The 27835-nt window shown below is 38.5% G+C and overlaps 2 protein-coding genes across 11 annotated transcripts in view; both read right to left on the bottom strand.

The window, feature by feature from the left end:
- MON2 (MON2 homolog, regulator of endosome-to-Golgi trafficking) overlaps positions 1 to 11696 on the bottom strand; it is a 65571-nt gene extending 53875 nt beyond the window's left edge. For all 6 annotated transcript variants that reach the window (XR_009933157.1, XM_062491967.1, XM_062491969.1 and 3 more), the window contains exon 1: positions 11537 to 11696. Coding sequence is in view for 5 of the 6 variants with exons in the window: in XM_062491967.1 (XP_062347951.1) it covers positions 11537 to 11647 (111 nt within the window). In the remaining variant the exon portion in view is untranslated. The remainder of the gene's footprint in view (positions 1 to 11536) is intronic.
- Positions 11697 to 23798: 12102 nt separating this feature from the next.
- USP15 (ubiquitin specific peptidase 15) overlaps positions 23799 to 27835 on the bottom strand; it is a 59152-nt gene continuing 55115 nt past the window's right edge. For all 5 annotated transcript variants that reach the window (XM_062491960.1, XM_062491961.1, XM_062491962.1 and 2 more), the window contains 4 exons: positions 27110 to 27259; positions 26627 to 26730; positions 26001 to 26089; positions 23799 to 25700 (listed from right to left, as the gene is read on the bottom strand). In XM_062491960.1, the coding sequence (XP_062347944.1) occupies positions 25515 to 25700; positions 26001 to 26089; positions 26627 to 26730; positions 27110 to 27259 (529 nt within the window). In that variant the 3' untranslated portion in view covers positions 23799 to 25514. The remainder of the gene's footprint in view (positions 25701 to 26000; positions 26090 to 26626; positions 26731 to 27109; positions 27260 to 27835) is intronic.

Below are 27835 nucleotides of genomic sequence, written 5' to 3'. Positions count from 1 at the left end.
CAAAGCAACAAACATATATATTTTCCATAACTAAAATAAGGCATGCGAAATGCAGCTCTCATTTATTTTAATTGTATTAATGTGTTGAAGTTCTTGAGACTTAAGTCAAACCCTGTTCTTCAGTTATAAACTGTCAGCTAATTGGAGGGGTTCTTGTCACAACACATTGTTCTTATTAATTAATATGAAGGATTTGTCACAGTCCAACTTCAATTATCTTTAAACTAAAACTAATCACATCCACTGGCGATTGATTTCTGTCTTGCCAGGAGTGGCAAACTCATTCTGATTCAAAGAAATACTAAGCCTGCTCACATTAGTGAAATTCATAAACACCTTGCACTTTGCACAAAAATTTTCCAACATAATGGCTCTCAGTTGTTCTCATGCTGGCTTTATATAAAATAGTACATATTTTCTTTATAAAAATAAGGTAAAATAACTGCTGAATATAAGCATTCCTCTCCGTGAGATACAGAAACTAGTATGATCATCTGCATTATGCTATGGTTTCTATTCAGAATCCCAGTCAAAAATGTTTACAGTTAAAAACTAATTACACCACACACATCCTACAGAAGAAAAATAAACTATCTATTATATATATATAAAAGAAACAACACATCAACATTAAAAAAAATCTCAGCTGATCACAAATAGCCAACAGAAAACTATAATAATAACTATAAACAGTTTCTAATATGTATACATTAATGTAAAAGTGTGCTTGGATTGCATCAATTTAAGTGGCAAATTAAAAGATATATTCACAGCTTTTAACTTTACAAATTAACATCAATTACTACAGCAGTTTGCAGGACACTGCCACATGAGAAAAGGATCTTATAAAACACTAATCAAGGAGAGAGACACCATTAGAGCATGTGTGTATTTATGGGTACAAATATGATAATTTACTTTCACATAAATAAAAGGCACCATGTTTTTAAAGCAATCACCAATTTTAGACATAACATTACCAGCTTCCCTTAGCACCACAACTCATAGCAGTCTAACTAGCAAGTCAGTTCTCTCTATATTTTGAAAATAAAGCAAATACATGTAATTCCTGAAATATAACAAAGCTTAAATGTACTTAAAACCTTCAGCCAAGATTTACAATTCTGCTGCTTTAACAGCTGTGAAATGGAACTGATATAAAATGTCTCAAACACACACCTGCCATTACTGAGTTTTGGTTCCTATTTCTCCTGAAACAACTGCAGCATCCAGTTTGGGAAAGGTGAAATATTGATCAAGAAGAGAAGTTGATTCTCAGTGATAGTATATATTCAACTCAATCTTTTCCAGTACTTAGATCTAGCTTTAATCAAATCAATAATCCCACAGCAAAATTCAACAGGACCCTCTGGACTCAAACACTTACCCCATCATCTTTCTGCTTCCTCAGAAATTACCATGTATTTGCTGACTATGAGGAAATCACCCTTCAGAGAAATCAAAGTAAGGCAAATAGAGAATTTATGTACAAAAAAAAACCTAAAAATCACAACAGTGTGGTTTCAATTAGACCAAAAAAGAAGTCTGTTCATAATATCTACCTCCTGGCCTCAAAACTCTCTGAATGTACAATCTGACAACAACATTCACAGCTGCCTTACAGGCAGAGGTTCTCTACACATGAGAGACCTCAATGTGGAAATGCTTAGAGATTTCCAAACCCAGCTTCAGGAGTTTCTCAGACCCAAAACTCTTCCGCTCCTAATAGACTTCTCAGTCTTCAGTTGAAACAGGGAAGAATTTCAGCCTTCCTGTCATTAGAAGTGCTGTGAGCATCTTTCCAATTTTTGGAAATTTTTACTTGGTTTAGGGTCTAAAGCACTTATCGGGTAACAGAGGCAGGTAATATCTGCTCAGGCAATCAGGAAGGAAAGATTTAACATATCCTCAAGCAGAACCAACATTTATCAACAACCAGGTAAGATTCACAAGCTAAATTTCTCCACTTAGTAGTCCGTGTATATATATTTAAAGATCCGTAACTCATAAATAGCGTATGAAGGTATGAGGATAACTGGGATATTCAGTTCTACATGAATTCAGCATGATGTAAAGGCAAGCCATGTGCACCATGAGTAGCAAGTGCATCTAGAAAGCCCCAGTTCTTCAAATCTGTCTTCTGGGACACTGTGGAAGCCCTTAAATCCAGCTGCAGCAGGTAATCTACATTACCCAAAGATACCACTAGAGCTAACTCCATGATCATCATAATGTTACCCAGCAGCCCAAGAAAGGGACTTGCCTTGACAGTACAAAGAATAATGGCATGGTATATGCTTGAACATTTAACTCTCAGAAGCCAAGACATCTTGGACCTTTACTGCAATGCATACAGACAGGCAAGTAAGGAACCAGAGGGGTCAGCCGGGATGTGATCCAACAGTACATCAGGTGCTCTGCAGTAATCTCTACGGATTTGTCTTTACTCTGGGGCAAACACAAAAGAGTTACCCTTCTTTCACGGAAAATAATTACATAGTTAACAACTTTTCCTAAGGGAAAATGACACAAAATTCGAATCTAAAGTGAGAAAAAGCAATTGTTGTCTCCGCTGTGGCAATCGGTTTTTTTGAAGTTTCAAACCTGGATTTTAAGAACAGCTTTAAAAAGGATAAATACACTGATCTTCAAATGAGTTTGTATCTAACAATTAGGAACAGAAGTCAGCACCTTTTTGAGTTCATTAACCAGAAAAAATACATACATTCCTGTAAGGATATTTAATGTAACAACCAAGCATTTGCTAATTTCTACTAAGGATTAATCTGACAAGGATATTTTTGTACGAATTTCTAAATGTGAGAGCATTGTTACCAAAAGCTAATAAAACCAAGAATTTTCACTGCTAGTGCTTATGAATGACCATTTGTGTTTTCACTGAACGTTAGCACATACTGCTATCTCCAAAAACACTAAAATTATTGTAATGTTTGCAGTCCTTACCACACAAGTTTCTGATTTCTGTATTCTAAAAAGAAAAGCATTCAGGAATGAAGGTTTTCATTAGTATTGACATTACATTGTTTGCCAACCTTTTATTAAGACTGGATGGAAGTAATATGTTATCTATAGTAACTTCTATATCCATTACATGAAATAAAAAAAAAAGCAATTTTTTTCTATCCATAGTTGTCTGACTTTCCAACTGGAATACCAGCCCTCTATCCAACAGTTCAGGTAAGAGGTCCTTCTGTCTGAAGTACAGTTTCACTTCATTGTTATTCTGGCTTGCTGTGCAAAAGCACATTCTGGACCATTACTGTACTGCTAAACTATTATTTGGGAAAGAACACACAAAAAACTCCTTACCAAATCAGTTTCATGAAAGCACTCAGGTGTACCACACTTGTGTGAAAAAGCATTGTACTTGCCTTCCGTATTTTTATCTTCCTTCCCCTGAGCACAATCCATACTCTGAGCCTTCGCTTTTATATATACTCAATTTACATGTAATTTAAATGGGCAAATGATCTGACATTGCTGTGCTGGGTTTATTACACGGAACAATTTATCATTTTGTTTGAAAATTATCATAAATTAGGAAAAAAAGTATTAGCAGATTCTATCATACACTTTCTTCTCCAGCTGAAGATTTAAGATATTGCACTTTATGTTTTTTGTTATTTAAAAACACCCAACCTTGTTTATTTCCAGCTTTAGTGAAACTATATTAGTTGCTCTCGTATTTAGAGTGCTCTTTCACACTTGACAGGAGTGACTACTCCTCTGATCCATTAATCTTCTGAAACTGTCATTTTGCAGTACCAGGAGCCAATTCAGAATCCTGGAGGTTAACCATCACTAATGCCAGAAGAATTGCCAGAGTTATCTAAAGTGCTTCAGAGCTGCTGCCTCTGGAGCTGCCTCACTTGACGTGAACATAAGATATTCAAATACAAACACTTAATATCACAAGTTTTCATTTGACAGTCTACAATACTACACCTCAGCTGGAAAAAAACATCACATATAAATTATCACAGTGCATAACATAAAACAACTCATTACTCAACAGTACTAATGTAGACAGAAGAGGCAAAAAAGCTAACACCTAAAAGAGAAGAAACACAAGCCACTTAGCAACAAATTTTTAAGTTCTTCTCTCCTCAACAGACAGAACAAGAATGTACCTCGTATTTTGTACTGTATTCTATATAAATTATAGGGATACCTAAATATTATATATAATATATGGTATATAATACATTGGATACCTGTGTGGTGTAAGGATATCCTGAGAGTGCGTGTCTACCATTAAGAGATTTCTGAGTGATCCGTTCAAGTACCACACAACTGATTTTAAACCACTGAAACTGAGCACTTGCACTTGAATTTTAGTTACATACTTTTGACCCAAAAATTATCATTCTATGTTAGAGATAAAACAACACCCTATTTCAGAGCTTTAGGAGACACACACTTGAAATTCAAACTAACGTTGCCTTCAGCTTGTCGATCACAACAGATTGGACCAGGCAACTTTTGAGGACTTGCCATAAGTACTATATTCAACCAGCAATGTCCATTTGCCAGACACCTGGTAAAGAGAAACAACAGCTGACATCTTAGGCACTAGTTGAGAACTGCAGTCACCAAGGATTTCTAACTTCTGCTGCAAGTTCCCTGTATAATCTTCAAGAAGCCATGGGAGGCAGATGGGAATTAAATCAGAGATTAAGATGCACAAATTTAAATTATTTAGATTCCCATTAAAATGGAGATTGTCTCTCCTGAATGCTCCTTAATTCTTAAAGCCTCTCTTTAAAGCTAATTCAGCTGACCTACTAGCAGGGGCTCAATGCAGAGGTCTAAGCTTAGGCCTCTGTACCCAAGACAACAACACACAACAGAAGACCATGCTCTTCTGGACCAGAGGCTGGAAGCCAAGGAAGAAGCATTATTCTATCTCAAGTGGCAATGCAGAACACCTAGTGTGTAGGTGACAGAGGAAATCAATCCCCTGGCTACAAGATACTCTGAATAGTTCTTTGGCTCTATTGACTGTATTTCCATCAGAAGCCAAGCCTGCACAATCAACAAAGCTTAGACACCCAACGTTAGGCACCTTAATCCTGCACTGAAAAGTGTAACTTGGAAAGCATAAAGACAGACTGATATACTGAAACTTTTAATAATTTTCTTCATTCATTAAATTGCAAGGTATTACATACTGAAGAAATTTGACCTGTGTGCCTTATGTGAATCACTTCAGAACACGTGACATTTCTTCTCAAAGACTAAAATAATCACAGAAAACTTATGACTTACAATGAACCATTAAGTTTAGAACACATCTGAATAGATGTTTTCCCTAGAAATGTAAGAATTCACTTCTAAAAATATAATTATGAAAAAATACTGCTGTATAAAGGTCAATATTGAATAAAAATCACTGCAAAATTAATGGACTCCAAACATAAAGCTAGCAGACACAGCAAGTGTCTGAGATCAGAAGATCAGAAATTATAAAAGAAACTTTTAAAAGAGATATTAGGAATTACTGGTTTCAAGTTACCAGCTCAGCTATGGGCTGGTAACTCAAGAATGCTACAGAGTAATCTCCAGTCACATGCACAAAACACATGCTTTAGTGCAAGCTGCCTGAAGTATGACAACATGCATTCTATAGAGCATTGTTTCTCTATTTTAACAGAACCTTTAAAATATTAGTTAAGTGAATACCCATTACAGAAAAAACAAAACATAAAAACCTCTACTTCTCATCCTTTTAATGTTGTGAAGACCTGAAAATAAACCAACCTGGAAACTTCAGTGTAGGTTGAATTCCCTGTGGGCAGCAGTGTCAGAATTACTTAAATCATTTTATTCAAAAAATAAAGCAGAAAACCAAAAAACTTGGTTACTCCTACAGAAAACGGTCTATGTACAAAGTTTTCTTCTTTCCTAGGTTCATCTGGCTCATCCTTTTACCACTAAAGTAGTATGAATGCAGAGCACTCAGAAAGTATTCAATGCTAGAAGTACATCAAGTGACTCAGATGCTCAAATCACAAGACAGTTCAGCATGTAATTTTCTTTCTTAGCCTTCTCCAATATGTCTACTGCATTATATTCAACAAAATTTCTGAATTATTACCATTACAGAACAAACAGCTAACAAATATTTACACATTTTAACTGTTCCTTTCAGTTGCATTAGGAGTCCTAATGATCACTTTGACATTATATACTCAAGTAACTGATCTATATCTTTTTAATGTGCATTTAACTTTTGCAATCCATCCTCATGTTTAGTTCCACCCAGCTACCCAATGACATCAGATGTTCTCCAAAAAGGACAAGCTTCCCAATTAATTTTTCAGCATTTTCTTTAAAATGTGTTCAACATACCACTCCTAAACAAGAATGATTTAACCCAGGGGACTGAACTGTCGTATATATCACTCAATGCAAACAAGACTGGACTCCAAAGGAAGAAATGTAAAGTAATGCTTGTCTTCACACACAACACACAGCCTCTCAGAAAGGGCAAATCCTACCTCTTGCCTCAGGCTAGTCCACACCACATCTACCGCAATTAAATTACTTAAAGTTTGCTTTGTCTGGAAGTCACTCAAATTGTACCTTTTAAACTTTTACCTTAAGAGCTTTGTAAGGCTACTTGCCTGCAAAAAGACTTGCTTATAAAAGAAGAAAAATAAGATTGCAAAATTGGATTCTACTCCTTTTCCTAGATAAACCAAATAACAATACAATTTCAAAAATACGTCTATGTGCCAAAGGTGCACACAACTCAAAAAAGTAGCTAAGCAAAAGCAATGCTGCTCTTTCAAACAAGGATCTGGCAAAGAAACAGCACAGTGAGGCTACCAAAAGCTTTCTTCCAAGAGACTCAAGAGAGCATTTCTACTGACCGAAGTATTCAAACCTAATTCTATGCTGCTCTTCCAGTAGAGGCTAGTTGAACACCACTTCTTTTCCAGCCCTATTACAGCAACAAACATCCTAAAACATATAGGTGCCTGCAACCCATCATGCAACTGCCACGAAAAAGGCACACTCTGGCCCAGACCAAGCTGATTCTGTCACGGGATGATGCACTAGAGTCCCTGTCTGCCCCAACACCACTTGCCCTCTCTCTTCCCCTCTCCTACCAGCACAGATGTGTCTGAAACTGTGCAGGGAGCTGGATAAGAGTTAGTTTTTGTGGTATTTTTTAAAATTCACTTTGCTTTTATTGCAATTCAAAAGCCAAGAAAAAACCTGGGACAACACAGAGACTACACGCCTACTAGAAAGCTGCAACTGCTTGACTGATCTGTGTAAACAACAAGGATTTACATACAACTGGAATTCAGGCTGTGAGAAACTTTTGGGTATGCTTATTTTTCATTTTAACTTCATTATTTCTGCCCATTATAAATATTTTGTCCTTGTATTTCTAAGGGTTTTTTTATGCAGTTGATTTATCTAACCAAATAAGATGCATTTTACTGAACAGTATTTTTATTCGTAAATAAGAAACAGCAGGTAACCTATTTAGGACACTAAACCATTTTCAATTCTGTGATAAGAGAAAATTGTTACTCCAGTTCACTAAGGAGACCACCAGCAGCTTTCCACAAACGCAGCACACAACACCAAAACTCCACTCACTAGCAGATTAAAATAGTTTATAAAGCTCTATGTGTGCAGCATGCATTTCGGTGCAGCGTTAGCAGCATTACAATACTCTCTAGTACAGAGCAAATCTCAGAGCCCACTGTATTAAAATTATGTATTAATGATCAAGTTGTATTGTTTTCTGGGAGAAACACCAGATTACTTTAGATAACATCAACAGAACTGATACCTCTACCAAAGACTGTTTCATCCTCCGTAATTTCAAGTTCCAAAAGACAGTGTTTTATTTACACTTCCCTGAGAGCTTCTATCCAATCCATGGCTGGCACCTACTTTTCTAATTGTGTAACAGAAATACATCATGAAAATACAAATGCATTTTTCAGCAATGTCATTATTTGTATGTCTGCCAGTATAAACAGGTTTGGCATATCAGAGACATAATCACCAAATCACTTCTTGGCCAGTGTATAGCATTCATGCCTAGTACACTTCTGTAGTCAGTGCTGATCTGAGGAAGTATCAAACAGAAAAACATCTATCAACAAAGAGAAATGGATTTCAAGTGTAATAATAACTGGTATTCTCCACACCCTTAAGAAAAATACGTCAGTTATGTTATTTAAACCCCAAACATTGTCAGCAATGTAATTTCAACCTACAGGTTGTTTCTGCTGCTCTCATTTTTAAAGGGAATAACTTAGGAAAATCCTGCTCTGGTATTATTAAACACAGAGCACAGACAACATATGGATACTCTGGAGCCAACAAAACATCCTGTTATTTCTCAGTTAAAAGCTCTAAGGGGAAGGAAGTTGGCCACATATTTGTGTCCCAAGTTTAACACTGGGAGCAACTCAGTAATTCCAACATTTCTTAACAGATTATTGAAGTCAGCAAAAACTGTTACTGGACTTACAACTGCACCATTTTCACGTAAACATGACCTACTAAGAAAGCTTTACAGACTCAGAGAAACAGAAAAATTGAAATTAAAGTCCTGAAAACATTGAAGAGTTCAAGTTCCATTTTTAATAAAGGTTCATTAAGAATGTACTTCTACTTCCTAATTGAGGATAAGATCTAGCTCCCACAGTTGGCCATCCCTTTCTCTTCTGCATCCAAACCCTACCCTCACCCTCCTCCCCCAGTGGAACTTCAGTAAACTTCTTCAGCTGAGACATGTATATGCCTGTTCAAAAATAATTTACTATTGTTTTGGTCTCTCTGAATCTAAGAGATACTGCATAATTTTGTAATAACATATGCATTAGAAAGGTGTTTAAAGAGTAAAAACTAAAATGCCATAAATAAAAAAGGCTCTATTTTTCTGATCATACAACTGGTCTAAATCCTTACAGTATTGGTTAAAGAAGTTACTCAAGTTAATCATCTGAGCAACAAGCAGAATGAGAAGTACATTACTACTTTTATCACAGCAAACCTACCAGGTAAATTCACTTTGTAGAATTTTAATACTATTAATATAAACACAAACCAAACAAAACCAGAACAGACAATTCATTTTAGAAGTGGATGAAGATAACAACTGCAAGCAAAATCTTTGACTATGTCAGACACAAGAAAGATTATGAGAAGCAGCTTACCTTTATAAAGTACCTATCAAATACAACAGCTAGGATATATATCTCATAACTATTAATTTGGGACAAGGAGTTTTTTCAGTAGTTTTATCCCAGTACGAGAAGTCTGTTAAGTGACATGAAAGCATACACATCAACTGCAATATAAACTCATACATTTACAATGCATGTGGGAGAATTTAGTTACACTGCAAGTAAAAAAGTATGATTGTAAGTAGGATGAATTTGTTTTTAAAAGCCACTATTTAAACATGGTTTAGAAAATTTGAATAGTGCTATTTCAACTCAATCAGAAGAATATGCCATTCCTCTGATCACTCTAGTGATGAAATCTAATAATGATCAGACCAAAAGCATACAATTAAAATATCTCTTCAGCAGTTGAGATTTGACTGAAAAAATGACACCCATTTTCTTTAGAACTAGAACAAAAAAGGGCTTCTGGAAGTGAGGAAGTAAGGAAGTAAGATCGTTTCCTGCAACTGTATCATACATCCTACTGTAGGACTGTTTTCACCCCAGAGGCTTTGTAAGAGCACACAACTCCCACGGACTCTGAAAGTCCCACCTCTTTATAAACATCTTCCATTACTATTCCAATAAACCTATCCAAATCCCAGACAACTGTGAAAAAGTTTAAGTGCTTTTAATGAAGAAAGCTATACAAAATGCCATCAATTTAAAGCAAACAACAAAAAAAATTTAAAGCAAACAAAAGTAGAACTTACACAAGAATATAATAAATGTGCTGAACAAGTATGAAGTACATGCAGTAGTTACTGTAATATTCAGCCATGGCAAACCTAACGAAGCATTACTAAAAATACTAGCGTATGAATGACACTGCCCAACTCCTTTGTAGATCGCAAAGAAAATAAACACCAACACAGTGGGGAAACTTGTTCAGAGACTGAACAAGAGTCACACAGTAATACACAGAAAGGAGTGCAAGCAGCACTCCCATCTCCCTCCAGACACACAAGAGACTTCTGTTCTTCTGATTGCAGCTTTTTCTTATTTACATGTGACCACACACAATTCCTCAGGACTGATGACAACTTTCTCTTGTTTTTCTGTGACCACACAAAATTTCTCAAACACACTAGCATTCCTCTGCAAACTAAAATAGTACATAACATGCTCTGCTACAGTGTGTTGCTTCATGTCTTTCAAAACAAGAACAGTCATTAGCTTCAATTCAGCTGTATAATACTTTGTACAACATTAAACGTGCTATCACTTAATTGGAACTTAAGTCACATAACACATGCAATGCCTTTCTTATGTACTCCTTGATCTGCATCTTAATCTGACTTAATCTTTTAGAATTTTTCCTCCTACTATTTCACAGAACACTTTTTTTAAAGGCGAGTGGCAAACTGCTGTTAGGGGAAAAATTAAACTAACCGTAAAAAATCCCAGAAAAACATACAGTTAAAAAGTATATTTTAAGTTAGCAAGAAAATTCCGACTGTTCTTCGATTAAAGTAATCCTGCTCACCGAGATTACCGAGGTCTCAGGCTGCACAGCATAAACCCGGTTTTCAAAAATAAAACATACAATCCTACTGAAATGAGTTTATTAAAGGGCTTTCTAAGAAGGGGGGGAAAAAAGGAAACCCAAACTTCTGCGTCTCCCAAGCTTCCTCGGTTGTGTCCACACCTTTGGAAAGCCACGCAACCCCAAAACGACGCGGGAGTGATGACGAGCGACCCGCGCAGCTCACACCGGCAGCCAGGGGTGCGCATCGGTGAGGAGTAAGGCACGCCGGCCCGGGCACCACAACCTTCGAGAGAGGGGCAGGGGAGACCCGCGGGGCCCCGGGCTCCCACCGCAGCCCCAGGGCCGGCCGGGGCTGGGCACGGCCCTGCTCGGCCGCAGCCAGCCCGTCGGGCTCCCCGCTCGCTCGGTGCCCGCACGCCGGGCCGGCGAAGCCCAAGCGCCGAGCTCGCTTGCGGCGAGTTTCGCTCGCTCGGTGGTGCCGAGACGGCCAAGCCGAACTTCGCGTTTTCCCCGGAGGGCGCAGCGAGGCCGCCGCGGCTTCGCCCGCCAACAGACGGTCTGTCCGCCAGCCCCGCTCCCCGAGGGGCACAGCCCGGCCCACGGCCTCCGCTGAAAACAACAGCCACAGAACACGCGACAGGCACAGCCACGTCTGGGCACGGTCCGCGGAGGTCGGAGCTCACCGGGAACGGCACCGGGCTGGGTACCGGAGCACGGGCACGCCGGCAGCTCCGCTCCGGCCGGGCCCCGGGCCGCCCCCCCGGAACGGCGTCCGCCGCCCGGCTCAGCCAGGCACGGCCCGGCTTGACTCGACGCCACTCACCTCCTTGACAGGGGGGAATTTTTTCCGGCACTCCAGGCTCAGGCCCCGCAGGTCCCCCTGCATGTTTTCCAGCAGCTTCTTCACGGCTTCGGGGCTGCTGGTCCCGGCCATGGCGCCGCCGGGCCGGCCCCAGGCCGGGCGCTGTTCCGAGCGGGCAGGGGGCAGCGCCTGTCGCTCCGCGGCCCCGGCCGACACGTCTGCACCCCACACCGGAACCCTCCGGCCCCGGCCGCGTCCCCTCCCCGCACCGCGTCCCCCCCGCTCCCACAATCCCGGGCGCCGGCAGCTTCCGCACACACGGCCGGGGGCGGGGAGAGCGGCGGCGGCCGGCAGGGAGGGTGGGAGGGAGGCGGTGCCCGGACCCGTCCTGCCGGGCTGGGCCAGGCGCGGCCCGGGGAGCGGGGCTCTTTCCCCGGGGTTCCTTCCCCGTGGTGTCACTGGGTCGGTGTGAAGGGGCAGCAGAGGCGCTGGGACCTGTGCCGAGGCGGGGCCGGCGCTGGGGAGCTGCAGTGGGGAGGGGACAAACCGCGGCGTTCGCGAAGGGTCACGGAGCAAGGAAGTGGGGAAGCTCTTTGGGCTTCAGCAGCTGCCGGCCACGCCGAGCGGCAACGGGGGGTGTTGGGGTCGGTCCCCTCTGGCCAAGTCCGGCTCTCAGGAGCGTTTGATTTTAAAAAAGCAAAATGCGAGGTATACTGCTTTCTTTTTGAATTCTTAAGTTCTTGCTTTCAGTGCGGGTGATTGTGCAGTGAAACAGATTGCCCAGAGAGTTTGTGGAGTCTCCCTCGCTGGAGATTGGAGAACCGTGTGAATACAACTCTATGCAGTGTGCTCTGGGGTGACCCTGCTTGAGCAGGGAGGTTGGACGTGATGTCCCAAAGTGGTCCCTTCCAGCCTTGCCCATTCAGCGGTTCTTCAGCAGGGGTGAAGCTCTGTGCTCTTTTCAGCCCGCCTGCATGCGTAGCGCTCCCAGGTTTCCTCGAAGCCAAGCGAAAGTTAATTCTTCCTTGAGAAGCTTTAAGATAAACATAGGCAGGGAAAAAACAAGGGCGTGTGCAATGGTTGGGACCTAGATGCCTTCCATGTCACCCGCAGTCTCCCTCCGAATTCCATACCTGCAGTTTTTAACCCAGTTCTAAACCTGGCTCATGAGCAACCAGCACACGCTCTTCATTATCTGTTACTTGTAGTAATGCAAGAAGCTTAGGCCTGATGGTTGCCAGGGAGCTTCCTTCTGAAGGATACCATTCATATATATTCACCATAACAATATTTCACAAAGACTGTGGTCTCTGCAATAATAATTTTTCCATATTCTTGGTACTGCAAATGCTGTACTGTGCAGCCTGCCTACCTATAATGCAGGACAGTTCTGTTCCTCATCTGTAAACCCAGAGAGTTGGAAAACATCCGTGAGTTTTCACATGCTGTAGTTTTCAAACGTGGGAGTCCTGAAAAAAATTATGAAGAAGACAAATAATGGAAATTTTTTTACTGTCATATGATTAAAAAAATTTAAAGTAACAGCTTTTCTTCAGACTTTCCTGAAAGTCTTGCGTTTTACTCAGACAATGTTCTAATATTTTGGTTTTCTTGGCTTGTAATGAAAAAATATTTTCACAAATTTGAGCATCTCTACTTGTATGTTGAGTTCATTTACTGTGAAAACCATTGCAAATTATACAGTAAACGCTCCCACTGGCACCCTGTTGACTGTACCTGTATACATAAATCTTTAGGGGTGCTTTGTTAAGAAAAGAGTGCAGGATTGTTTTTTAAGTAATTTGTTGTTTTAAGATCTTTACATTGTTTTCAATGTACTGGCTGTTAGCTTGACAGAATGGGATAAATGGAAGTGAGTTTTTAAAACCATGTGTAATGCTGCTGCAATTCAGTTAGGTGGTCAAGCTTTATGTGCCTTCAGACAAGGAATTAGGATTTCACCCCTGTGTCCTGTAAAAGCAAACATGATTCTAGAATATTGTTATACTTTCAAAGTGCATTGGTCTGTGTATTCTCAAAAGCTTTAATTTTTTTTATATGCTTACTTAAAAAAAAAAAAACACGAAAAAACACAATAACAAAAGAATGAGACTGTTGTTTTCAGTAGAACAATTTACATGCTTAACCAAAAAGCATTTTCCTAAGGATTTTCCCTTAGGAAAGGGAAAGGATGCAACTTAGTGCATCTCTTCTGGGCTTCAGGCCTGATGCAATTCACAGACCAGTCCAAATATCTTTGTAAGAAACATGGATGATTAGCTAGGAGAACAAATTAATGAATTAATTATTGACTATGCACATGTATTTCTTAGGTAAGTGTTAATGATTTATTTCCTTTTTGTTATTTGTATTTTTTCCACAGATTTAGTATACACAGTAAGTCATGGACACATTGATACTCCCTGAATCTACTTGTCTGCCTGTTTGCATACAGGTATCATTTACATTGATCATACATTTTTTTTCAATGAGCAGCTTAGCCACTCAGTCTGCTCAACATTGCTAGCCAAATGCTGCAAGATTGTTCACGAGTTTGGAAATGTTATAAAACTGAAGACTCTTCTGGACCTGCTGAACACAAGAACTGGAAACATGTGCCTGAATCTCAGACATGTCTCATAAACAACAAGGTCATCTTTGAGGTATGCCTTTTGTAAATGCAGAGATTTATCAGTTTATCTAAATCATTGCAGTTAAACTGTTTAAACTAGCCAGGATCCTTTTAAGTGACACTGATTTGATTGTGAATGTGACTTCTGCAGTTGCATTTCATTGCAATAGATTCTATTGCCTATAGTCCTAACCCTTAGCAGAAGTGCTTGCCAGTCTTTTGTACATATAATACCACAGTTACAATTCAAGTCACTTTTGATTCAGAAGGTGGCATGGCATATGGGGGCATCTCTGAGGGCACATTTTTGACCTGCATGCTAAGAATGCTAGTTAGCTGTTAAACTGACTTAACTGGGAGTAGTACATGTGACTGCAGCTCAGGTATATCTCCCAGCTTTTAGGCTAACTTTGTATTGCACTGCAATTATTACGTTGTGGTTTGCTTTGTTGTTAAATTATATGTTATTTTGTGATGGGCAGTGAGTGATTGAAATAATTCCCTGTAGCTTTATGGCCTTAATTACCAACAGAAATGCTCACGAGACCTATTGTGACTCATTAAGTTACCTCATGTTCATTCCAAATGATGCACATCAGTCGTTTTAATTGGATTAAACATGGGATAGCATTTGCCTGTATGAATTTCAGGTGTTTAGTCCTAGTTATAGCCCATCCTGGTAGATGTATGCAGATGCAGGCTTTATATATGAGAAAAGGGTTCTGTCATCATGCTATACAGAGGCAAAACTATCAGATTGCATTCACTGTGGCAATGAATTGGTTTCATCATAATGGGAAGAGTTGTGATTTTTCTCTGAGTTCACTTTACCTACACTCCTGTATAGTTCTGTAAGTGATACAAATCTGTAAATAGTGACAGTATAAAACTACAGGATAGGAAAAATCAATTGTGTGGAAAAGTAAAGATGTTTGCAGACATGTCTGGTGATTTTTTGTAATGCAAAAAAAAAAAAATGTCTCAGATTGAACATAGATACTCATACCAAAAGACAAAGTCAAATTTTAAATTAAAAGACAATAAGAGATGTATTAATACCAAATATGTCCTGTAGTCTTTTTTAAAAACTATGCATTGTACTGCTCTGTGTAAGCACAAAGAAGTCCTTTACTATATGAACGCTTCAGTAGCTCCTTAAATTACAGACCAAAGAAGTGGAGCAAGAGGGTATTTGTTGTGACACAAATGGGTTAAAAGAAGTAATAAACTTCCCCCTAGTGTATGGTATTCTTTGGGGTTTTTTTATGGAATAGAAGTGAAGTCCTTGTTCCTTTAGGACGTGGCTGTGCAAGGAAGTTAGATCTACAAACAGATTGAAAAGTACGTTTTCCAGTGTGAACTCTTCATTAATTTAGCCTCTGCTCCTTTCTGCATAGGTGTGAGCATATGTTTACATGTTAGTGCCCATTTTGTTTGTATGCTTACAGTTAATACACATTTTGTTTGGTCGACTAAAAAAGCAATCCCAGCTGCTCTCTATTGGTGGATCACCCTCTTTGCCATTAGCAAACTATTGCTAATTATATCACGTTTTGTTTAAGGTCACTCACAACAGTGTTAAGCAGCAATGCCCAAAATGTGAGACCTGTGATGTATATTAGGTATTCAGCAGTGATTCCCTATTGAGTGCAGAACTCCAGAGCCTACACACAAATCTCTTGACCAGAGGTCTAGATGCTTCCAAGGCTCTCGTGTAACCTGACAACAAAGCTGTTTTTTTCCCCATTTTTTCCTGCTTGAATCTTGTCCAAACAGATTGTCAAAGCAGTGGCTTTTGGTGAGGTTTTTTGTTTGATTGTTTGGGTTTGTTTGTTTGTTTTATCGGCCTTTTGAGTGCTGGTAACTGAATTAGCTGAACCTGGTAACACCTTTTGTGAGAAAGAACTGCTGTCCAATGCTTGAATTAATTTATTGCTATGTTAGAGCTGGAAATGTAACAACAGACCAACAGAGGTGTGATAATCACAAAATTTTATCAGCATCTCCCATGCCCTTCATACTTTCCAGCTCACACAGGAAGTATGTGGCTGGCCTGGGAAACAAACATTACTTTGTGCTTTAAACTGAATTTGTCTTTCATTCCCTTACACAAGTAACAGAGTTAATATGTGTTCATCTGTGATTTTTCCCTGCATGATGTGTAATGCACCTCATTCCTGATACATTTTTTTTCTGTCAAGTATAGGAAATAGAGAAACAGAAGTGGAGATGCTACTTGACTTACATAGAACACAAAACTGACCATCCTTACCACCTTAACAATTAGCACAGCATCAAGTCACAGTCAACAGATTAAGAAACTTCAGTGATGTTGCACTTATGATCAGAATTCACTACAAACTTCAGATATTTTATTAGGAATTTTGGTTTAGGGATAAAGGCATAGCTGTGTTGAAGCAAAGCAGTTGTGATTCTAGGCACTGTTATTTCATCCAGAGCTTTTCCAGTGGACAGTGCATTCTTCTGCACCCTTGGCAGAAGTTTTTTTCCTGGTTATCTCATGCTGAATGCAGGATGTGCAACTTAAAAATGCCCATAAGAATGTCAGTAATTTGCATTGTGCTGCAATCTCTTTATTTGCTGGTCTCTCATCTATTTGCCAAAAACCTCCCTACGTCTTAATAATTTCCTTTCTATGTCTTCTTTGGCTTGTATGAAAATTGTGGAAGTACTTCCAGACACCTAGTAATCTCCAGAAAATCTAATGATCACAGAGCAACACTAGAGAAGAGAAGGGTGTTCCCCTGCATAAAAGTAAAATTTTTCGGCTGCTGCAGCAGCAGAGGAGTCACTGGATGCTTATGCAGGCTCTGGTGAATCCTCTAAAATAATCCTTCCAGATTGCAGCCCTGAGGCTGCTGAGTGATACCATTACTACAGAAGAGTTTTCACCAGCTGAATGGAAGTTAGTTCCTTTGTGTTAGGGGTGGCCTCTCTGTAGCAGGGACTGCAGTCATATCTGTAGAACACATAAAAATAATGATAGAAATAGCTACACTCACTACACTCATATAAGTAGCATGGAGGCTAGCACACCATGTAGGTATTCTTCCTCTCTCACACCGCCACAGCTACACTACTGGCATGACCAAGGTAATTTGTAGCTAACTCAGCCCACCTTAGAAAAGACTCAGTATGGTCATGCCATGTGCTGAGAGCCTCCAGCACAGCTGTTTGCAGAGATAACTGAAGTGGGACTGTTCCATTCTTTTACAGGCAGTTCTTTCTATAAACCCCATGAGGATTAGAAATTTCTTATTGAAGAGATCCGAATGAAGAACTGCTGCTTGTAGAGGCTTTGGTTTACCTTATGTAATCTTTGTTGCTTTATGAAGATTATAGACTTCTTATCTAATTCAGAGAGCTTTGCCCTTGAGATAAATATCTGTAGTTCATGTGTGGCTGTGTTTATAAGCACCAGTCTGAAAGAAATTTTGTTACTCAGGTTGGATCCAAACAGCTAAAGAATGAACTTACTTCTCAGGAAATTTGGAAGACAGCCAAAGGCATCCGATCATAAAGATCCAAATGCTTCCCTTCATAGCAAAATGGGTAGCCAGATCACCTCCACACGTGAATATAAATAAAGCAGGGCAATATCACTGTACGTATCTACACCCTGGCCCATGTGCTAGCAGAGACATCCATAAACAAGGATGCATATGTGTGGCAATTACATAGTTAATTTCATTAGTTAATACTGGTATTTTGGCAGCATTTCTACAAGTTTTATTTAGTATTTCACAAATAGCAGGCACTTGCTGGAACCTGCTCCTGGGGCACAGCGGATGAGCTTGTCTGTCTCCTCACACCAGTGCATTGATGTGCTCTTGGCTACCTGCTGGCTAGAGCATAGGAAATTCCAGATCTGGATACTCACTGTTCCACCTGAGAGCCAAGCCCTGAAGCTACTGAACAGATAATTAAGTGGGATGTAAAACTTGTTCAGCCAGTCTGAAACCTTATTTCCCTTTGACAGCATGGTCATCAGTAGATTCCTATGGCTGTTGATTGCTAAAGGCCTTGCTTCTCTGCTTCAGTCATAACTAACTAAACTGTGCCATGATCTAAGAATGTGTGATAAACAATTCAATTATAAAATTGGAAGTTAACATGTACTAAATATTGACAGGTTCTTTACCAAAGGGCTCTACTTCTGACCCACTCAGCCACACTTCGTTATGGGTGACACAAATGTCTGGTGGGCTTGAATGTCCCAGTTTGTTGGAGGCAAGATCACAGAAAGCCAGAACCAGCCTTACCAATGGTAAAATTTCAAAGAAATGAACACATCATTGTCCTGTGATGAGCAGCTGAGGGAGCTGGGGTTCTTTAGCCTGGAGGAGGCTCAGGGGTCACTCATTTTCTACAACTACTTGAAAGGAGCTTATAGCCAGATGGGGGTCAGCCTCTTCTCCCAGGCCCCTTGTTACAGGATGAAAGGACATAGTCTTAAACTGTACCAGGGGAGGTTTAGGTTGGACATCAGGAGGAGTTTCTTCATAGAAAGCGTGGTTAGACATTAGAGTGAGCTGCCCAGAGAGGTGATGCAGTCACTGTCCCTGGAGGTGTTTAGGGAAAGACTGGACATGGCATTTAGTGCCATGATCTAGTTGATAATGGTTCAATTAGAAGTCTTTTCCAATGTAATTGATTCTGTTATTTATTATTTTTTTTTCCCTTCAGGCCATTTCAAACCTTTCTTTGTGAACTAGTTCCTAAAAAATTATTAGGAACTCAGCTCTCAATCTTCATAATGTGCTGGAATCACCTTTAGACTGTTCATTTTCTACTGGTTTATCATTATCTTTCACTAAGAAGTTAAATCCCTTGCTAGAACTCAAATTGCTGTTTTGTTGAATCTCTGCAAGACAAACCACCACTATCCAAGATTTTAATTTTTGGTTGCCTGTTAATGACTTTTTCAGTAGTTGCTTTTTTTTTAACCATAGGACACAGCTCCTTTTTGAAATCCCCTACCACCTCCTTAGTAGTATCCTACAGCTACTTTCTTATTACATTCATCTTTTCTATTCATGCAGTATAGGCTTCTCCATACTCTTGGCTTGTCTTAGTATGATTCATTGTTTTAACATACATTCACAGTTCTGCACCATTTCTTCCTCTCTGATATTAAAGAAACAATGTGCATTATAAAAATAAGCTTCCTAAATCACAATTTCTGACTGACCATGACATTAACCAAGCAGAATTTCAAAGATTACATTGAGAGGATAACCCAATACTTCCCATATAAAGTAGTACTACAACCTTCTTTGATTTATCTTTTAATCTGCGCTACCATATCTCAAAAATATTATATAAATAGCTAAGGTTAAATTTTCTGAAGAAATCTGCTATGGCATTATTTCCTATACCAAAAATCAATATGTCATTTGTATTTGCTTTTAATAGGTATAGATGGTACAGAGTCAGGAATTACTGTCCCTTGTGTTTACAGACTTTCTCCTCAGGCAAAAGACATATTTACACAATACAAAAAATATGTATTTTAGAACACAGACAGATGTTGAAAACAAGCATAGCTCATCTGAAGTCTTTGCAGACAGCATTCATTGTGTTCTGGAAAATGCCTTTGTGCCCGCAGAGCTGGTTGCAGACTTCTTACCAATTGCATGATATGTAGGTTTTAATTTTAACTTTTAAGGACTACTCATTTTTCAACAGGGGCATGTCTGAACAAGCCATTGTGTTTTAACAGAAATTGTCATGGAGAGGCAAGGATGCACTTCCGAATGGAAAAGAAAGAAGGAAAAGGGAGATGTATGTTTTGGTATAGGCCGTAACTGGGGGAAAGTGTTACATGGAGGAAATGACAATAAACCAAAGGTCTTTTTTGTGGTTTAAGCCCAGCTGGAAATTAAGCCCCACACAGGCGCTCCCCCATCCCCACCCTTCTAGCGAGAGAGAAAAAAGGTAGAGAACCTGAGCAAAGAACAACTTACTGGAAACAGCAATGAGATGAGAAAATGAACAATATCAGCAACACAAAAGTATACAAAAAAAGAGGATGATCTACATACAAAAAAATATATGAGGAAGTGACCCAACCTGTTGCTGTGCAGCTCCAAGGCAAAAAAAAAAATGTTCCCCCACCCCTCCTTGTGCCCCGTTTCCCCCCAAGCCCAAAACAATGAAAAACAATGGCAGAGAAATCCTCTGGTCAAGACAATTTTTACCCCACTGCTTCCTGGAAAAAGGAATGCCTGCCCTGTCCCAAGAAGGGAGAGCCCTTTCCCTGCCCTTGGCCATAGTGTAAGATAAAATGGAATAGCACAATGACTTGGCTATGCACACATGGCTCCAGGCTCTGTCCCTCATGTCCTTGGCCAGAACTAGGATAGTATAACCAAGAGGGTTTGGAGTGGCTTAATGAGTTTAAGTTTGAAGACATGGTGAAAGAAAGGATGAAAAGTTGTAACAGTCATTATGCTGAACAAGAGATTGGGTTTTATTCCCCTGTTGATGAATTACAACACTAGCAAGACCTTCACTCAAACCATGGTGAGCCTGGAACAAATATGTACACATTCAGGCCTCCATTCATGATTTCTAAGTGATTTTTAATGGGTACAATTAGGTCTAAAGAGGGAGGAACATTCCTCTGTGAACAGGATGTTTATGGATTCAAAGATCTCAAAGCTGGGGCAGGTGGTTCAGATGACTCAGACTAATTTTCCATCCCAGAAGGGGAAGGGCTTACACCTCTCAGCTGCCTCCCTCTGTAGCCCAGGGAAGGCATCTAGCCCAGTTAACAGAACTCCACTCGCTTCTGCTGGTTGTTCTGTCAGGAACTTCCTTCTCCTTTTTAAAAAAGTAATTGCATAAAAGTCTCCCACATTTACCTCTGTTTTCAGATTGACCTGTTTCAGTTTTGAACCACTAGTTCACTGAATGTTTCCCTACACTCCAAGACGCCCTGCATAAAGTCCTCCCTCATAAGGTGTCACATGCAAATTGAGGCACTTCTGAGTAGTCTGAGAGAGTTCTTCTTCTCCCCTTCTGTTAGTGCAAATGTATTTACTCCGGGATTGCAACTTTTTTTCGATAATGTGTCCCAGGTTACAATCCAAACTTTTAAAAGGTAGGAACTCTAAAAGTGTATTTTCACAGGCTCCTTACCAACCATCTAGAAAGATGAAGCCAACTTCTCATTTCTGTTGATGTATCAAAGGACAAACAGTTCTTGTGCCTGTTTCAGTGCTGAACTGCTTGTCCACCAGGGCTACAGAGGATATAGGGGTATTTACTACTTTCCACATTCTGTAGATACTGTCTAAATATTTTGCACACTGAATGAAAACAAATTAATTTAAGACCAAGTGCCACCAGCTTCTTTAACAACATCTCTATTCCACAATGACTTCGTAATGGAAATTATTTTGAGGATGTTGGCCATTTCCCAAACTCTGTGCTGCGTCATACTGCACAATGTTCACGTTTTGATGAGAGTATTGTGCTATTTAAAGTGACAATTAAGTGCCAAATACTGAAATAATTTAGGTGCATCTATATTATCATCTTTGTCAACTGTCTTTTTTGGTTACTGCCCTGACAAATAACAAAATTGACTTTTCATTAAACCGTATCTAGAGAGTCCTGTATTAACTGTTGCATAATTTGGCCCAGGATGACTGTTAATGCTACCTGGCATATAGCAACTCAGTTAATTCCCTAAATAAATTTGCCACATTTGGACTATTCCAACTTTCCATGTTATCCCAAGATGTAACTTCTTTCCAGTAAGACAGGTCTCTCTGCTTGCCTCAGGAGCACATAATGCCACTAAAGCATGCAATCTTAGAACTAGAGAACTGAACTGTTTTCACAATGTTTATCCCCCAGGGAAAGAGAACTAAAAAAATCTGAAGAGAGCAATTTGCCTGCAGACTAAGAATATGCTTATTCTATCAGATATATTTTTGCTATTGCTTCACTACATTTATGGGGATTTTCTTTGTCAAAGTAACTAGTACTTAGAAATAATGAAAAACCATATCCTGCAACTACAACTTTGACATCAAAGAAAGCAGCATACATTTTTAAGAAAACTAGTGGGTTTGCCAGTTAATTTCTTTGCCTGCCATACTGATTTCCCTCTAAAGATTGCAAATCTCTTGAAAAAATACACTGTACTCCAAAATACAGGGCTAACTTCCTGGGAAACCTGGAAGGTGTTATGGCCTTCGCATTAGCAAGTAACTGCAGATGCTGCAGATGTTTCCACATCATCTAACTGTGGAACATCTGATGGTTTTTCTCGTATCATCAGCTCTGAAGTAAGCTGCAGATTTCACCTCAGTGTGCCAGGAAGACAGGTGGGACTTTAATTTAGCTGGACAGATCAGGGACCTATCTGCACCAAAACATCCAGAACATGGTCTGAAGCCAACTAAAACAAGAAGTCCTGGGCAGCATTTCTTTACCCCTCCTTCACTCCCAGCCTGGCTTTAAGTGACATATTGCTGTCACAAAATCCACACAGTAAGTGGGAATTCCAAGAAGTCTTCTGCTGCCTACTGTTTTGTTAACTGAATCTTGTAATTTTAGTTTATGCTGATACTTATTGACAGCAAACTTTTTGATGAGAAAAACACACTAGATTTTTATCTGACATGATTTGTAACAGGTGTTAGGATCCTCTTCTCCATATAATGAGTTGACAATAACTTTTGATAAACACTGTAAATAATAATATACTTTCTGTACTTTAAAGTGTGTCCAGACTGGAAGAATTGTATCTTAATGTGAATAGTTGTTTTATAAAACTCACAACTTGACTGAACTCCCAGAAACCTTTGAGACACTCAAATAGATGCATTACTAATTTTTATCTCTGATTAGGAGGCTGATTATATAAACTGCGTGTGTGTAATCTTGGGAGCCAAATTAACAATAACAAAAAAAAAATTAGGTATTTTTTTCCTAATTAAATGTTACTTTGATCAATACCCTTTTAAATTCTAGTTGGATGATCCAATTATTAGTAGATAAGTACATTTCTTCAAATACAACCTTCCACATGTGTGTGTTTATTTGCATTTCTATAGGGAAAATGAAGCACATGAAGACTCTTGAGTTACCAGACATTAAAGCTCCAATCTACAGACTCCTAAAGTCCTTTTTTACATCAAATGAGATCCTTTGCTCTGTGTGGTTTTTCCAAACAAGCTAGGCTAACAAGATATGGAAAAAATAGGAACATGAATATATGGGGGCTCTCCGTTATTCAAAGAGTTGATCACTTATCTAGGATTACTTCTAAAAGCTTGTATCATTTCCCCCCTACCCCCGGATTTATCTAATCTTAAATGTATTCCCTCATTTCCCAGCATCTCACAACGAATATATTTGCATTTGATTATTGTTACAGTATTACTTTTACAAACAAACAAAACTGACATTTTTGTTTTTGCAGTCTTATAAATGTTTTAGGGCCAATGACATGAGATAAACCTTTTATATATACTATCTACTTAAAATACTATTGATCTTGTTCCATGTTGGTCATTACATAACCAAATTGAAACTGAGAATATAAGTCTGACAAACACTACCCATGACACAAACACTGTGGGAAAAGAATTTGTAACAAAATGGTACACTAAATAAGGCCTTGAATAGCTTTATTGAAATCTGTATAAATAAACATGCGCATTTCAAATGTAAACCCAAGTGAACTCAAGTGCAGACAAAATTTTAACCTCTGTCATGCAGGAGGTTAGTTTACATTAAAAAAAAAACAAAACCTCAAAGCAGCTTTAAAATACCAGGATGAAACACCAGTTTTAATATCAAGGTATAAAGCAAAGCCATGTCCAACATATCTCATTTATATCCTGGTCAAATGCAATTTTTTAAACTTTTTTTAATGCTAACATAAATAAATAATTTACCAAAATGTGCACTCACAGAGTGAACTTTTATTTACAATACACAATTTATAACCTATTGTATTTGATTAGTTCAAGTGAAGAACATCATACTTTTTGCTTTTTTTCTTTTTTAAAATTTAAACAGTGGGACACCAAGCAATTCTCCAGGTAGTAGATATGTGACATGTGCCCCCACATTTAAGAGCCCCTCTCAAAGGCAGTATTGTATGCAATCAACAATACATTCTTCCAACTAGATCAATGGGAAAGCAGCAAATCAAAAAATATTTCAAACTGTCACACTTATTTTGGCATCCTGGACCCCTGAACATAGTTAACTGAAACCCAACTTGGAGTTTGTATGCCTTATATACTGTACAGGTTCTGACTTGAACATGCAAATGCCAATTCTCTTATGAGTTACCTTTTCAGATACACTGTAAGGCTATGGTGAATTCCATCCGGAACACACAAAGAAAATTAAAAGGCCTACCTTTAAAGTGATTTTGTTAATTAACAATTTAAAGGCAGGTCATACTGAAAAAAATTCTCAACTAAGCCTGATACACAGTCATTACTATGGATACAGAATACTATTAACTCTGACCTTAATACAAAGTAGTTTGCAAGCTGTCAAACTACAAAAACTGGGGAGAGAGAATTTATAGCACAATTTAAATTTTGGACTGTTATCAGATAAAAAAATATGCATGTCTTAGAAGCAAGGTAACAGGAATTATGTCTGCAGAGTAGATTCCAGCAAGCAACAATGGATACTTACATTTAATTAAAAACCTTTTTTGTTAATGCAGCATGAAATCCAGAACCTGTTCCACAGCAGAAGTAAGATGAATGTAATATTCTGGATGTTTCACTATGTCACAAAAGGTTAAACCACCTTTTTCAAGCTATTTCTTCTATTGTGACCGAATAAAAAAGGAAAGGAAAAAAAAAAAAAAGAAAAATAGAGAGAAACAAAAATTTCAAGAAAACTACTTTGGGAATTTATGACATTTTTACTTGTAGTCTGTTGGCAGCCTAAGGAACATGTATATATTCATCAGGAAACTAGACTTGGCAGTAGTATTTTTGCAGTACTAGGAAAGTAAATGTCAGAAGTCCACAGATTTAATATTTTAATTATTAATTCACATCCAAAACAAAATAAAACATAATCCATCAGAACAGCAGCAGAAAACTTAAAAGGGGTTTATTTGTGATTTCCTATATATACCTTGTGAATATGAGACTGTAAATGCTTTAGAGAATTTCTGTTTAAGTTTTTATTGTTTCGCTTCAAGTACTGCACATGTTTAAATGTAATAGATTTACATTCTATTATCTGAAACTCCCCATCTCAGATTTTTATTCTTAATTTGGTGGGCATTTTCACTCTTTCACTCTGTATCCCCAGTAATAGAGTCTCTTTTATGGCTTCTAGTTCTTCCCATCAGTTAGTGTGCATACAATTTTCATTTTCAATATCATTATCATTTTCATTGCTGTCTTCATCACTTTCTAGTGGGATGCCTGTGGCAGCTGAAGCACCTTGTTTAGTTTCCCGGTCAAGTGGGAAAAAGCCAGTTCCACTGATTGTGTCCTGTCTCTGGTAGAAGAGCACATACGCTGCTTTGGACTGTAAGAGAGGGTAGTACAGAATGCTCATGAGGCTTCAAACAAAACATTTACAATCCAGGTTACTAACTCTTTTTGTTTGCTGCCAAGTATACAAGGTAAAATTACAAAGAAATTAGAATGTTTATATAAGTTATTTTTGCATGTTGTAGCAAAACATTTTTGGTTTGCACTGTCCTTTGAAAGAACACAAATTACTGCCTACAAATTTAACACAAATTTCATGGTTTACTCTTCATTTTTCCTACCCTTACAAGAAAACATCAACAGTCCCAAATCTGGAAACATGTAAGATACTTGCCACTATCTGGTCCTCACTTGCAGTGGATACACTACTGTCATCAAAGTAGTACCATTTTCCATCATCCTTATTTTTTGCAAAAGCAGTATCTAGGACGAAAAAGTACAATGTCTCAGGACTTTGTATCTTCATAGATGTAATACAGTTGGTTACCATCGTGTGTTACTGCCACATACTTCATATCCAACTAAAACTTTAACACTTTACTTTTAGCAAATAGAGTTTAATCACTAACATCTCCCTTCTAAAGACAATGTATACTGAAAAGGACAGTCAAAATACAATCCCTCAGTAATTTTTTCTCTCTGCTTTCAAGGACAAGCATAATGAACAAAAATGCAGATAAGCAAGACAAAATCAGTTGTATGAGTACAGTAGCTTTTATGTTTTATCTTTTCACAATATGCATAGCTGGAAGTATAAAACAACTTACAATTATCCTTGAAAGCTCATTGCATACAGATTTTTGTGTTAAAATACTGGTGAAAACATTGCAAGATAGCAAAAAAGAAACTGCCCCATAACCACTAAAAAAAAACATTGATTCAAAGTGATAAGTACTTCAATCAAAAACAACATGGAAAGAAAGCTGACATCTAGAATGATGACACTTGAAATCAACTTACAATGCCCTCCTCCCATTCCTCCATAGTGGTTGGAGACAGCAATCAAGTTGTAGCGGCAAGGCCCTGCATTGGGATTAATAAGGAACTCTGACATGTCCAAGTCACTGTTAAAAAAACAAAACAAAACAAAATAAAATAAAGGAAACAAAACCCAAACAAAACTCAGTCATGTTAATAGCGTTTTTAACCATAGTTTGGTGGTCTCAAAACCCTTTACTTTATATGCCCTAGAAAAATACACTAGACTACTCTGCCAGTGCATCTCTTTCACTCTGTGAGAAATGGAACAGGAATCAGCAATCTTCCATATTTTTACATTATTATTTCACCAAGTTTATACTTTTAACCCAGAGACATTTTGTCATTAGTTTACTGGATTCTCTCATGGAAGCTAAGAACAAACCCATCTTATGTAACTGCTCAATTAAACACGTCCTAGTCCTGCTTTTACACTTAGAGCATCAAAATATTTGAATTTCTTACTTTATTGGGAAGTCAACCAATGTATCCAACTTGTCCCTCATATATCTGCTGTAGGAAAAGCGCTTCAGATGAACTACCAGTACGGGGGGAAGTGACCACAAGTCTAACTTCTTAGTAGCTTGCTGATGTTCTTTACAGTTTGGACAATACCTAAAAGCAAAAAAAAAAAAAAAAAAAAAAAAGGAAAAAAAATCAAATTTATGTAACTGTAGTCCCTATGTATGTTAAAATATATTACCAAAGAGAAAGTCTCACTCATGGGAGGAACTGAATGAGCAAAAAAACACACGCTTTTCATCTTCTGTTACTAATATCATAGATATCCCTTCCAGTTTAAAATGTGCAAGTGTGATCCCAGTGAAGCTTAACATCATTTTAAACACAGAAGCAGCATACCCCAATTCTGGATTCTCATCTCCTACATCCCTGATCAGATCCCTGTATCCTTAGTTAAAACACAGCATTCTCATATTAAAAAAAAAAAAGTGTTAAGAAATTAACAAAAAAGCCCCCAGACAACTATGGTTCTTTCAAGTTTCAATTTCCAAGTTCATCCATCCATCACCCTACTCCATCTAAAACCAGATAACAGTGACTACTGGAACCTGGAAAAACTCATTGCTAGAAAATTCCTTTCTTAGTATTTAAGCATGTATTTAAACCGGCTGCAACTTAAGAAATTTTTGTTCTCTGCAATGCATACTTGAATCATTCAGCAACTAATGC

Source organism: Cinclus cinclus, chromosome 4 (assembly GCF_963662255.1).
Source record: "Cinclus cinclus chromosome 4, bCinCin1.1, whole genome shotgun sequence".
Classification (NCBI taxonomy): Eukaryota; Metazoa; Chordata; class Aves; order Passeriformes; family Cinclidae; genus Cinclus; species Cinclus cinclus.
The sequence above is the reverse complement of the archived record's forward strand: the minus strand, read 5'-3'. Positions and strand labels throughout refer to the sequence as shown.